Source organism: Populus euphratica, unplaced genomic scaffold (assembly GCF_000495115.2).
Source record: "Populus euphratica unplaced genomic scaffold, PopEup_1.0 scaffold1393.1, whole genome shotgun sequence".
NCBI lineage: Eukaryota > Viridiplantae > Streptophyta > Magnoliopsida > Malpighiales > Salicaceae > Populus > Populus euphratica.
This window is the reverse complement of record NW_011501233.1, coordinates 1-14,181: the sequence shown is the minus strand read 5'-3', so window position 1 is coordinate 14,181 and position 14,181 is coordinate 1. Positions and strand designations below refer to the sequence as shown.

General features: G+C 26.8%; 1 protein-coding gene across 1 annotated transcript in view; it reads left to right on the top strand.

Moving 5' to 3' along the window:
* Positions 1–544, top strand: part of LOC105117504 (TMV resistance protein N-like) — a 17,066-nt gene extending 16,522 nt beyond the window's left edge. Inside the window, exon 6 of the mRNA XM_011015188.1 lies at positions 504–544. Within this exon, the coding sequence (XP_011013490.1) occupies positions 504–525 (22 nt within the window). The 3' untranslated portion in view covers positions 526–544. The remainder of the gene's footprint in view (positions 1–503) is intronic.
* Positions 545–14,181: the final 13,637 nt, after the last annotated feature.

The window sequence follows — 14,181 nt, the reverse complement described above, 5'->3', positions numbered from 1 at the left end:
AGAGAGATTCTTAGTTGTTCTCCTATTATTTGAGAGAGGTTGTAATTCTCACATTACATAGTAAAATCTTTCTATACTTGCTTGTGAACGTAGCCCAATTGGGAAAACCATGTAAATTCTTGTGTGTCTCATTTCTCATTTTATCTTGTCCTTGACTTTTTATCTGGTCGGGTTTACATACCAGTATTCTAACAAGATGATGATATCAGTGTCTCCTCTATTGATTCAGAGATTATGGCATCAAATGTCCGCATATCACAACATATCTAAGTGTGTCCAGTGTCTGGGAATATAATTGTGGTTGGTTTTTTAAATGGTTTTTTTTTTCAAAACATATTAAAATAATATTTTTTATTTTTAAAAATTATTTTTTATATCATCACATGAAAATGATATAAAATTATCAAAAATATATTAATTTAAAAAAAAATTAAAATATTTTTAAAACAATACTAAACAGTTGAAAGCCATGTGAAGGCAAAAGAAGCCATGGGGTATTTCAGGTTTCATATGGGTACTAAATAAAAACCTTTTAAAATAACTTAAATAACACCTTGTGATTTGGAGGATGTGAATTGTTTGTGGCAGAGCTTATTATACTAAAATCATCAAATATCAAAATCTATTTCCAAATACTATTTCTACAATATATATATATATATATATATAACTAAATAGAAAATTTATTTTTTAAAAATAGAAAAACTAGAAAAGCCTATAATATTGAATAAAAAATAAAATAGAAATTTAATCAACATTAATTTCTCATCTTCAATAGAAATTTGGATTTATTATTCGGGTAAGATAAATTCTGTATTTTAAAATACTATTACCAAAAAATCCATCAAGACAGCAGTATCATTCAAATGTTAGTAATAGAATAACTTTTACATATTCTTGAAGTTTCGTAGAATAGCAGTCCAATAATGTTTTTACTATTTAAAAAATAAAAAAGTAAAGTGTAATTGTTTCACGTAAATTCAAAATTTAAGGACTCTCATATACATTTAAAAATGTGATTATAATGCAAATAAGTTTCTAGCATAGTGGTGTGAGGGGCTTGTTCTTTTTTTCCGCATCTGGATTTGAGTCTTACCATACACGTTTGTCATCCCTGCGATTCCTTACCTGCTCACTGGGCTTGCAGGATGTTCAGTGGGCCGTGAGGATTAGTCGTGGTGCACGTAAGCTGGCCCGGACACTCCACGTAAATAAAAAAAAATATGATTATAATTATTTTTTAAAGTATTTTTATATGAAAATATTATTTTTTTATTTTTAAAAATTAAAATGATTAAAAAATATTTAAAAAAATATATTAATTTAAAAAAATAAAAATAAATTTTTTAAAAAATATTTTTAAAACAAAAAAAATAAACTGACAGAGAAGAACAGTTCAAGACATAACAATAATATTAACACGTGGACCAAGGTGTTGTAACCGAATTCCAGTAGTCGTTTGAGAAGTTAGCCAATGGCCCATTTTTTAGTGAATTAAGTTCAATTCAAAATAATAAAATAAGGTTTGTTGAGGCTTCTCTTGGAACCTCGCTCAGGGATTAATTAACAAGAATAAAAAAAAATCTATATAAATTATACAAAATTCATTATTAATTATCAATATTTATTTTTGATCATCAATATTACATAATGACTTATTTTTTAGTATAAATTATGTGTGAAATAAAATTGATAAAAGACATGGTACACAATTAATGATGGCATTGTATATAAAAATGATTAAATTGAAGATTTTCAATTATCTTTAAACATATCATGACATATCTAAATTATAAAAAAAACAATATTTATTTTTCTGATATAAATAGTAATAACAAATTAGATAATAATAACAAGAAAATAGGAATTAATTTGAATAAATGGTGCCACTTCCTATTATGATATATCTAGAGACGAAGTTCGGAGAATAGAATGAAGTCAAATATTCTTAATAAAAAAGAAAAGCACAAAAAAAAAAAAATGTTCGTAATAAATATAAAAGATGCGTGAAATTAGAGAGCAAGAAAGAGATATAGAAACTTAATTACAATTATATTATAATTTCTTCCCTAAAATTATTCAAAATATAGTATTAGAATTACATAATTCTAGGTTTTAATATATAATTAAAAAGTTTTTCATGAACCAAATAATAAAAATATTGTATAACTCTTTTTGAATGAATTGTTAACGTAGGGACTGTTTTGGGTCTCTGACTTGGCTTATTTGATCTGAATATATTATTTGATTAGTCTATTTAGAGGTTTAGTCTACTATTGCTGCCATGCATTGACTGGAGCTCGAAATTTCCAGTAATTATTTGACTGGCAATTCAAATGGTTAGACAGAGAGGATCATTAACAAAAAGAATGGACCTTAGGTGATAAATTGGAACCTCGCTCAGTGATTAATTGACGAGAATAAAAAATTCATGTGCAAATTATACAAAATTTATTATTAATCATCGATATTTTATTATTGATCATTAATATTGAATACTGGCTTATTTTCTAGTAATGTTATGAGAAGCAGCAGAGTCAAGAGGTCATTCCTGATCTTGTGGACTGGAAGTAGTTGCACGGTTAGTCCTAACCTCTGAACAATGGAGTCGTGGCAAGACTTGGCTATGTGGCCTATTTGATCACGAAAGTGGCATTTCGGTTGATAACGTATTTGAGTGTATGAAGACTTATGATTGTCTTTGAATGGACGGACCTCGAGGGATTTTATTGTGGCCTGGAGACCGAGAAGATCCATTAGTCTTATTTGAACCCTTCGGGTGAGACCTACCATATGAAATAAAGTTCTGTTTGTGATGATAAGAATAATTTGCAGAGGCCACAAGCTGCTGAGTTGAAGATTCCAAACGCCGCAGGTAACTGTCATGCCCCTCAAGAATATCGTGAAGCTCTTCAGAAGTTAGAAAAGGTGTAGCAATTTTCCTGAAATCAGAACCCAATCCATTAAGAATATAAAAGGTAAGATCATCATCAGATGGGAGAGGTGCCAACAGGGGAGGGGCACTGGGAAATTCCATTAACATAGTCAAGGAGGTTGTATCCTAGAAGGAGGGCTTCAAATTGTGCTCTCCATCAAGGAAAGGTGGATGGCGTCAGTTTTTCATTTATTTGTGTTGTGATGTTAAGAGCAATGAGGGCATTTTCGGTGGAAGAGATGGGATGAGTGTTTGGGCAGAGTTCAGCAGTTTGATACGCAGAAGCCAACATTTTAGAGAGGGGGATTTGTTCTCTCATTGGAGAATTTGCTCTGATACCATATAGAAACTCAAGCTACACATGATTTCAATGGAAAAACCATCACAGATTACTAGTGAGTGAAATATATACAAGAACATAACCTATTTATTACATATGGATGTTTGCTATAATTTTGCAAGAATATAATTCGCAATGAATGAAAATATTCGTAATAGCTGAAATGATAAACTTGGAGAGTAATCTGTTGCTTAACTGTGCAGAATTGATACAAAATTGATGCAGTCTTCCTTAATACTTTCAACCTTTTACACTGATCGAGTCCTCTAGAAAACTATTAGATGCTATAAAGCAAGAGAGGAATATATTTTGGAGTGCCATAGGCATTATGATTTAAAATCCTTTTCTTAAAAAAATACATTAAAATTTATTTTTCAAAATTTATTTTTAATATCAACACATTAAACTAATCTAAAAATATTTAAAAAATTAATTTAAAACAATAAAATGTACTTTCAATAAATTCCAGCTCAATAATTTATTCTTTAGCTATTATTGCTCTTTGACAATTATTGCATTTCTAATAATTTGCAAGAAAACTTACTTCCTCAATTTCCTTCTTTTTTTAACTATACTCAATCTGCACCTGCCACGAAATTACCATTAAGTAAATTCCAGCTCAATATTTTCCAATACGCGCTTGAGAAATTTCCTTGCTTTTTTTTTTAATTAAAATCTCATTTATCATATGTTATATCTATCAAAAAATAATAATAATAATATTTTGTGACGTGAACTAAAGCTATATGTGAAAACTAGAAATAATAAATGTATGAAAAAAAATCAGCTGTGATTAACAGATTAACGATGGAAAGAAGATGAATATTTTTTTGTAAATTAATTTCAATTTAAAATAACTACAAAGAAGTTAAATAGGATTTCTTCCTTAAAATTGTTAAAAATATAGTATTAGAATTATATAATGCTAGGTTTTAATATATAATTTTTAATATTGTTAAAGAGTCTCTCCTGAACCAAATAATAAAGATACTATATAACTCTTTTGTATGAATTGTAAATCTAGGGACAGTTTTAAGTTTTCCAATCAGAATTTTGGACTAAAATTAATAACACAATAAGAACTAAAGATAATGGTATGTAAATCTAGGGGTAAAAGATAATACAACTGCATTGACTGGAAATATCACTTAGAATTTCTAGTAAATTACAAAGGAATTTTACTGTATTGAAAAACTATCGTTAATAGACTGACTTGTATTTGCTGCTCGAAATGAGCAATCCTGTTTTTTCAATGCTGCCATTTAGCATGTCCACATGTCATGAGTCTACATGGCATCAAATTTGCAAAATCATATAGCCCATTGATAGAAATCATATAGCCCAGTTGTTGCAAACAGCACGAAAGTACCACTCGAAAGAATTAAATGGGTTGTGCATCATGTAAATTATAAAAGAATATTTATTTTTCTGATATATATATATATATATAACAAATTAGATGATACTAACAAGAAAATAGAAATTAGTTTGAATAAATGGTACCAGTTCCCATGATGATATATCTAGAGAACAAGTTCGAAGAATAGAATGAAGTCAAATATTCTTAATAAAAAAGAAAAAAACACAGAAAGAAATAAAAATATGTTTGTAATAAATATAAAAGATGGATAAAAATATTAGAGAATAAGAAAGAGATATAGAATCTCTTTGTGAAATTTCTAAGAACTTAATTACAATTATATTATAATTTCTTCCCTAAAATTATTCAAAATATAGTATTAGAATTACATAATGCTAGGTTTTATATATAATTAAAAATTTTCCCATGAACCAAATAATAAAACTATTGTATAACTCTTTTGAATGAACTATTAACATAGGGACTGTTTTGGGTCTCTGACTTGGCTGATTTTATTTGAATATATTATTTGATTAGTCCATTTATAGGTTGACTCTAGTATTCCTGCCTTGCATTGCCAGGAAATTTCACTAGAAATTTCAAGTAATTTACACAGGAAATTTCCTTAAATTTAAAGATATCGACAAACATCCCAAATAAAGATATCCTTAAATTTAACCCATTCTATTTTACATAAATAAATGATAAGATTAGGTGAAGAATTATTTGATGTTTCCATGGAACTTTGAAAGAATAATAAGGAATAACACTTTTGAGAGATTAAGATTAATTTTCAAATCAGACATAATCAATTGAGAGATTAATACAAACTAAAAGATGATAAATAAATAAATAAATAAATATCAATCAATTTGATACAAATGCAAAAGGATGCAAGTGGACGCTATCAGTGTATTCTTATGGCTTTCAGTTGTTTTCCCCCCTAAATTAAGGCGTTGAAAAATAGACCAATGAAGCGGTATTTACGCCCAGTGTGTCTCCCACGGCAAAAACATTAATGCAATCAGTCAGTGCATTAATGTGACATTATCGGTCGAGATGATTTATGTTTTTTTTTTAAAAAAAAAATCATTACTTCTCAGATATTATAAATTAACGTGTTATGGCATCACACGTCAATTTAAGAGATTTTTTTTAAAACGTACTAACAATCCAACACAAAGCCATCTAAAATATTTATAAATAGTTATAGCATTTAACTATTTATGTAGGGCTCTCTTTTTAAAATATTTTTTATTTAAAAATGTTTTAAAATAATTCATTTCCGCTTGCATGTCATGGTCCTCCATTGTTTTTGCAGCCTGTCCCGTTCCAGTATCTGCACACCACGCACTGCCGCTGTTTCCGGTGTTTTTTCCGCGTTCCTCCGGGAATAAAAAAAATGTTATTTTTTCTCGTTTAATTATTTAAATATTTATTCATGCAGTTTTCATGTTTGAAGTGTTTTTTTGGATTGCACGATGTAATTTATGTATTTGCACAATAGTTGTGTGATTTACATATATTTTATTTATATTGAATGATATTTTTCCATCCTACATTAACCATAATTCTAGAGGTAGAATCACCTTCGAAGTGACTAAATCTGCTTTAATATATTTGAGATTCACGCAATGCCACTCTCATCGGTATTCTAAAAGCGAAGAGAAGAGTAGAAGCAATGTGATAGCTATACAGGTGAGACTTAATAATTTACATGTGATAATTATTTTTTAAAATATTTTTTTATTTGAAAATGTATGAATTTAATGTAAAATAATAAATAAATTTTAAAAATTTTTAATTGTTTTTTAAAATGTAAAAACAAAGAGGATATAGTCAACCTCTTGATGTCACTATTAATTATTTATTGATGTCGATTGATGCAAATGCTAACACCAGCGAACAATTAAGAGGCCAATAAGCCAAAGAAAGAAGACTCAACTGTGCGTGGAAAATTATGCCCTTTGATGCGATCTTGCAATTCAACTGCCAAGACACCACGGCTGATAGATGTAGACAGCGGTAATGAACAGGAAAAGTTTTAAAAAATAAAATATTTCATGTCTTCACAGTCGTTTAGAAAAGAAACAAGATCAAACCTTGGTTTCATTTTGTCAGTTGACTCCAAGTCAATGTCTAAATCTCTCCTCTTTTATGCAACGAAGATTAATTTGGCATGCTAGAATTCCAAACTGGGTCACCCAGCGAAGGTATGGATTTTATTGGACGACAATCATATTAATAAACATGGGACGACAAATCACAAACATAATCAATTCAACCGTTCTCCAAAGAACACTCATACTCCAATATCAGCAACCACCACGAAAGTTACCACTCTAAATTCCAGCTCAATAATTTATTCTTCGACAGTTATTGCATTGCTAATAATTTGCAAGGACACATACTTTCTAACCGATACACCTGCTTTTAACTATACTCAATCTGCACTACCACCAAATTACCAATAAGTAAATTCTAGGTCAATATTTACCAATACACGCTTAAGAAATTTGCAAAATAGAATATTCTTTCTCTGAAAAGAGCTTAAGAAAACCCTAAGCATGGTAGATAAAGGAATCTCTTTATTAAATAATCACGTATCAAAGTCTATTTCCAAACAGGAAATTTCCTGGTGCTAAATCTGGAATATGATTTTCAAGAATTTCTTTTCTTTTCCTTTTGTATCTTCTCATTTTCTTGGCATGCGCGCAGCTGCTTTATGGAAAAAACGTTTCAGATGCGGAAAATAAAGATAAAAGTGGAAAATAGAAACGGAAAAAAAAATCCCAAATATCGACAAACATCACAAGACAAGCTTGATATCAACAACATGTTGCAGTCCACAGTCTTTCCATCAGCAACTACCTCCAAATTACCACTCTAAATTCCAGTTCAATATCGATAAACATGTGGCTCAAGAATTTGATTGCTGCTTAATCTTTACCAATACGCGCTTGAGCAATTTCCTGCATGTGTTATATTTTCAATCAGTACGAGAGTGAGAATGAGAGACAGACAACTTCGACTATACTCCACAGGACAGAATACTTAAAGATAAAATAGTAATAGTTTTGATTTATAATTATAAAATCTTTTTATTAATTTTATTTGAGATAATTTATAAAATTATATTTTATTTAATTTTATTTTTATTCAATTTTTTAATTTGTAAGATTTGTTTCTTATTATTTTAATAAATTTTTAAAAAATAAAATATTAATAAATTATTTTTCAATTCATTTTCTATAACATGATCGAATACTAAAAAGTATTTATTAGTTTATTTTTTATAATATTATTAAATATTAAAAAATAATTTATTTTTCAAAAATTTATTTTCACTAAAATTCAATTTTTTTAAAAAAATAACTTTTTTTGCCAACAAACATAAAAACTAGATTTTCTTTCGGTATAAGAGGGAGAATGAGAGAGAGGTAATTTCGACTATACATAGAACTCGACAGGACAGAAGACTTAAAGATAAAATAGCTTTGATTTACAACCATGACTTCAAGGGCCTGGAATAGGACCAGGTAAAAGTTTGTTTCTATCTAAGAAAGCAAGAAGGTCCCACTAATGCTTGAGTCCTTTTTGAGTGGCAAGTGGGAACTATCCACTTTGGACTGAGCGTGAAAGAAAGCATTACTGTGAGAGCTTCATGCCACTTTCTATTTTTGTAATGGCTTTGACAAAGAAAAACAAATAAAAGTTAGTGTTCGCACTGCTTTAGCTCAAGAGTCTTTCATGGTTGAAATCTGAATGTTCTTAGAAAGAAGCGGTCTTCTTTGGTTTTCAAAACCAATCTTTGTATCTATTAACAAAAACTCTAAATCGCGAGTAAAGTTTTACAAGAGTACTAGACACAATTAATTATACATTGCTATAATAAAATTACGTATTTATTTTTAAGTGGGAAAAAATTAAGCCATGAGGCCAGGGTTCTTTCGTCTTTACCTATTTTCATTTTGGCCACCGAATTTTATTTTTTTTCCCAATAAAAGAGAAGGTTTTGTGTAATTATTAGATAATTGAAATCATCACTAATCTCTTTGTTCATTTTCTTTTTTTATTATCCCTATCATGGACGAAACTTTATTTCACTTTAGGTATGTTTATTTTCACCGTTATATATTGTTTTATACGTTGTTATTTTTATGTTTTAAAAATAATTTTTGTAAAATTTTAAAAAATTTTAATTATAAATTAATATTTTTTTAGTGTTTTTAGATATTTTAATATATTAATATTAAAAAAATAAAAATATATTATTTTAATATATTTTTAAATAAAAAATATTTAACATACACACAATATCGGTTAACAATAATGGAGGGGAATCAAAATCTATGTTAGCAGTAACCTGTTCGACTTCAGTAATGTTAATAAGTGGACCCACCAGTTGTTGTGGAAACTTTGCAAAGGATCTCCAGGAAGAATAATGATTGCATTGCTAATAATTTGCAACAGCGAATTCTTTCACTGAATAAAAAAATATATATTATTTTTAAAATAAAATCAAGTAAATATAAAAATTATTATTATTTAAATAGAAAAACTAAAAAATCCTGATAATGTTGAATAAAAAATAAAATAAAAAATTATTCTTTTGTAGTTGGTAAAATACCTCACACTAAAGTTAACAAATAATAACACAAGAAAGGACCAAAGTTAACTACAATACGAGGAAGTTTGTCAACTTTTCAATGAAACATTACTTCTCCTGTACATGAATATAAATAATTTCGTTGACCGATTCATATTTCATTAATTACTGATTATTTGGAAGAAGATAGCGTATCCCTTCTCACTTTTAGAGCGTATTTAGGGTATTTAAGAACGCATTATAAGTCATGTTTTTTTATTTTATTTTTTTTAAAAAAATTATATATATTTTTATGATTTAAAATTATTTTGATGTATTTATATCAAAAATATTTTTTAAAAAATAAAAAATATTATTTCTATATTATTTTGATATATTCACTTAACTAGAAATTTTACTTGAAATTGACATAGGACTGTTTTCCTGGTACTTTCTACTTAACATGAATTGAAAAACTGTCATTGACTGAATTACTAGCAAAGTATTTGCAAGAAAGCTAAAGAATTAGAGTTTTTTAATTTCTAAAATAAATAATACTTTTGTTCTTCTCTAACATAACAAGTTTTTTTTAATTATACTTATAAAAATTACATTAAAATTAATTAAATATCAGGATAATAAGATAAATTTCTATACCATAATAAGTCAATGTATAATTAAGCCGTTTGTAACGTTACAAAGTAAATATTAGTTTTTTTTTAAGGTGATATCTCTTATTAAATCAGAGTTACTCTCTATTATTTACAAGCAATATAGTCACCGAATAATTAAATAATTTGCAAAATAAATGATTTTTTATTATAGAATAAGTAAATACTAATATCTATAAGAAGTAACTATAATTATAATATTTTTTTAAAAAGCATAATAAAAAACCTGTGTGTTAAATAAGAAACCACTTCTGTTTTCCCCTACGTGAAGTCCACTTTATTTGGTGGAGTAATCATATTTATCGAAATGGTCTCATTTGGAACTCACAGCACGGTATGCTCATCTAATGGTCTAGCTTATTCTGAGAATCTGATCGGTCAAGCTACGAACAATTAGGAGGCATAATGCTATATATGAGGCGTGATGTGGGAATTGCTAATATACAACGGTTGTCAAAATTAATCATGATACCACTAGCTATCTGCTCTCAGTGATCTTTTTAACACTTCCATTTCCATATCATACATGATCAATTTATCTGAATTAATTTAAAAATTAGATAAGATTCAAACCCATAGATTAAAGTATAAAATAAAGAAAACACCCTTGGCAATCTAAAATAAATAGTTGATATTGAATTTGTCGATATTGTGACTATTCAAGATAATTATAATCTATAGGTAATTGTATACTATAAATTAATATCAATAAAATAATTGTATTCAATTATTTGAAGCTAAACAAAAAAGATACATTCCCCCATGAAATAAAAAGAAAGTGAACTCACGAAACTTGTAATACAAATTATAAGTTATAATATCATTATAATTTCATAAAAAATCAATAATAAAAAAATAAAAAAAATATTGTTAGCAAAATCATTTAGCAAGAGTGCTTTAATAAATTGTTACAATAATAGCATAGGGAGAGGAATGGATCGGCCCGCCGATCAGACTAAATTTCAAAATTATAATAATTAAATACAAAAAATATTATTTTTAAATAAAAAAACTAGAAGAGCTTGATAATATTTAATAAAAAAATTAAAAATGAAAAAATATTCCTTTTTAAATACAAACAAAATTAATAATACTGTATAAAAAAATTAAAAATTCTAATCTAAATTTTAAAAAAATAAAAATAACTGAGAAAATATTTATAAAGATAACGGTATGTAAATCTAGGAATCAAAGATAATACAACTGCATTGACTGGAGATTTCACTCAGAATTTCTAGTAAATTATAAAGGAAATTTCCTGGTGCTTTCTCATTTATATGAATTTAAAAATTATCATCGCTGGACTGACTTGCATCGACTGGCTTGCTAAGTATTTGCTACTCAAAATTTCCAAGCAATTTACGGAGAAAATTTCCTTGTGCTCTCTCTTGTAAATTATTAGAAAAATTGTCATTGACTAACTGACTTGCAAAAGTATTTGCAAGAAAGCTAAAGAATTAGAGTTTTTAAAATTTTTAAATTATTAAAAACATCCAATTACTTTTTAAAAAAAAATCAAGAATAAAACATCAACTATTTGTATAATTGCTAAATAAATCTAATAAAATAAATCGGAAACAACTAGTAAATAATTCAAAAATAACTAGAAAATAAATATATCTCCTGAATATAATTTGAGTATGTTTTCCAGGCAAAACGCACCATTTCAATTAGTGTGAATAAGGCGTCATTTTGCTTTAGGTTTTCTTCGTGTAGAATAATGCTAAACACACCATGTGGAACTATGTTAAATGTAACATTTTAGCACCTTTTATATTTTCATCTCTAAACTTTTAATTCTTTTAAATTGGTTATTCATTTCAAACTCATTCTTGAACTTCTATTTTCGATTTGCAGCCAAACTAAACTAATTTAAGCTTCTTCTTCTTTTTTTTCTTTCTATTCAACCTTAGATTATGATCTAAAAACTCTCAAACTTAATTTTTATGTATGATATTTAATTATTGGTCTAATTTCAGTACTAACTATATATTTTCTTAAATTTTTTGTGTGTATTTTTTCTGATTTTTTCATGTCACTTCATGATACCCATGTTTTCAACGTCTCACGCTGCTTTAATAAATTGTTACAATAATAGCACAGAGAGAAGAATAATGGAGGAGAATCAAGATCTTTGCTTGATTTTCTGTTGTGTTTTTGGCACATTGATCCACAATAGCTTGGAAGAGTTTGATAGCAGTAACCTTTTCGACCTCAATGATATTAACACGTGGACCCAGTTGTTGTGGAAACTATGCAGAGGAAGAAAAATGATAGCAGTGACCTTTTCTACCTAATAATTTGCAAGAGATAATTCTTTCTCTGAATATATAGAAAAAAAACTATTATTTTTAAAATAAAAACAACTATATAGAAAAATTATTACTTTTTAGGTTTAGGCAGAAAAACCTCATGATATTGAATAAAAAAATGAAATAGAAAAATTATTCTTTTCAAGTAGAAAAAAATTTAAATGAAATAGAAAAACTATTCTTTTCAAGTCGAAAAAAATTTAAAAGTTTAATAATATTGAATAGAAATAAATAAAATTTCTAAACTAAATAAAAATAACAGAGAAAAATATTTATTATCCTGAAAATTCTTATATAAAAATCTTAATTTTTCACTTGAACTGAGTTTACATGTTTAAAACAAAAAAACAACAAAAGAAAAAACAAATGTAACAAGAAAAATTCCACACACCATAATATGATGGGATGGGATCTCATATTTTGAAACTAAATTGAGGTTTTTAAATTACCTATAAACATATCATGATTTTAATAGATGTATGGTACATCCTTTGAATTTATTAGAAAGAAGCCATTAACAAGCCTTTTCAATTGGATCTTTTATTTAAACGAAAAGGAATATTTATTTTAATATGAAAAAAATATTTATTTTCTTGATATAACTAGTTATAATAAATTAGAGGATAGTAACAAGAAAATAGGAATTAGATCGAATAAATGGTAACAATTTGTATTCTGATATATCTAGCCAAAGAATAGAATGAATTAAAACATTCTTAATAAAAAAACAAAAAACACAGAAATAAATAAAAAAGTGTTCTTAATAAATATAAAAAATAGGTGAAATTAAAGAACAAGAAAGAGATATAGAATCTCTTTCTAAGATTTCTAAAAACTTAATTACAATTACATTATAATTTCTTCCTTAAAATTATTCAAAATATAGTATTAGAATTGCATAATGCTAGGTTTTAATATATAGTTTTTTTATATTGTTAAAGAGTCTCTCCTAATAAAAATATTGTACAACTTTTTTGAATGAATTGTTGATACATGGATTGTTTTGGGTCCTGACTTGGCTGATTTAACTTAAATGTATTATTTGATTGGTCCAAATAAAAGTCGACTCGAAATTTCAATTAATTTACTAAAGAAATTTCCTAGTACTTTATGCTGCATATAATTTGAAAAATTGTGATAAATCGACTTGCAAAGTATTTGCAAGAAAGTTAAAGAATTAGAGTTTTTAAATATTAAAAATTATAATTTTAACTTCTAAGAAAAAAATCAATTACTTTCAAAATTGTTTTAAAAAATAAAAGCATCAACTATTTATATAATAGCTATATGAATCTATTAAAATAATAAAAATTAACTAGTAAAATCAAGTGAATAATCCAAAAATAAAAAGAAATGATTTTAGTTTGTTTTGTATTTTGATTTACCGATTTGCTAAGTATTTACTAACATAAATAGCATAAATGAACTTTATTTTAATAGTATATTTGATATATATTTTTTTTAAAAAAAACTTATAGATGTTATATGGGTTGGCAACCCAATTTTTATTAAATTTTATTTGTTTAAAAATATATTTTTATGTTTTTTAATTATTTTAATATGATAATATCACAAATAAATAAATAAAATTTTTCTAACTTTTACTACATCTGACTTGCTGTGACTCGAAATTCGTGGTGCTCTCTGCTGCAAATGAATAGAAAGCATATCCTTTCTCTTTCTCCTATATAAAGCATATCCTTTCTATTTCTCCTATATTTGAATATATTATTTACGATTAGTGTTGACACTACTATTGCTGCATTGACTGGAAATTTCAGTATTCCATATCCTTGCTTTACTCTGCAGCTGACTTCTCTGTCCCATTGCTGCCATTTCATAGCTAACTCTTTGTTATATTTAACTTACTCTTCATTGCAGCCACAGGTAAGCCAGATGCGTGTGTCTATATATATTTATATACAGGAACTGCTGATTCGATTTGAATATATTATTTGATTAGTCTGATCATAAT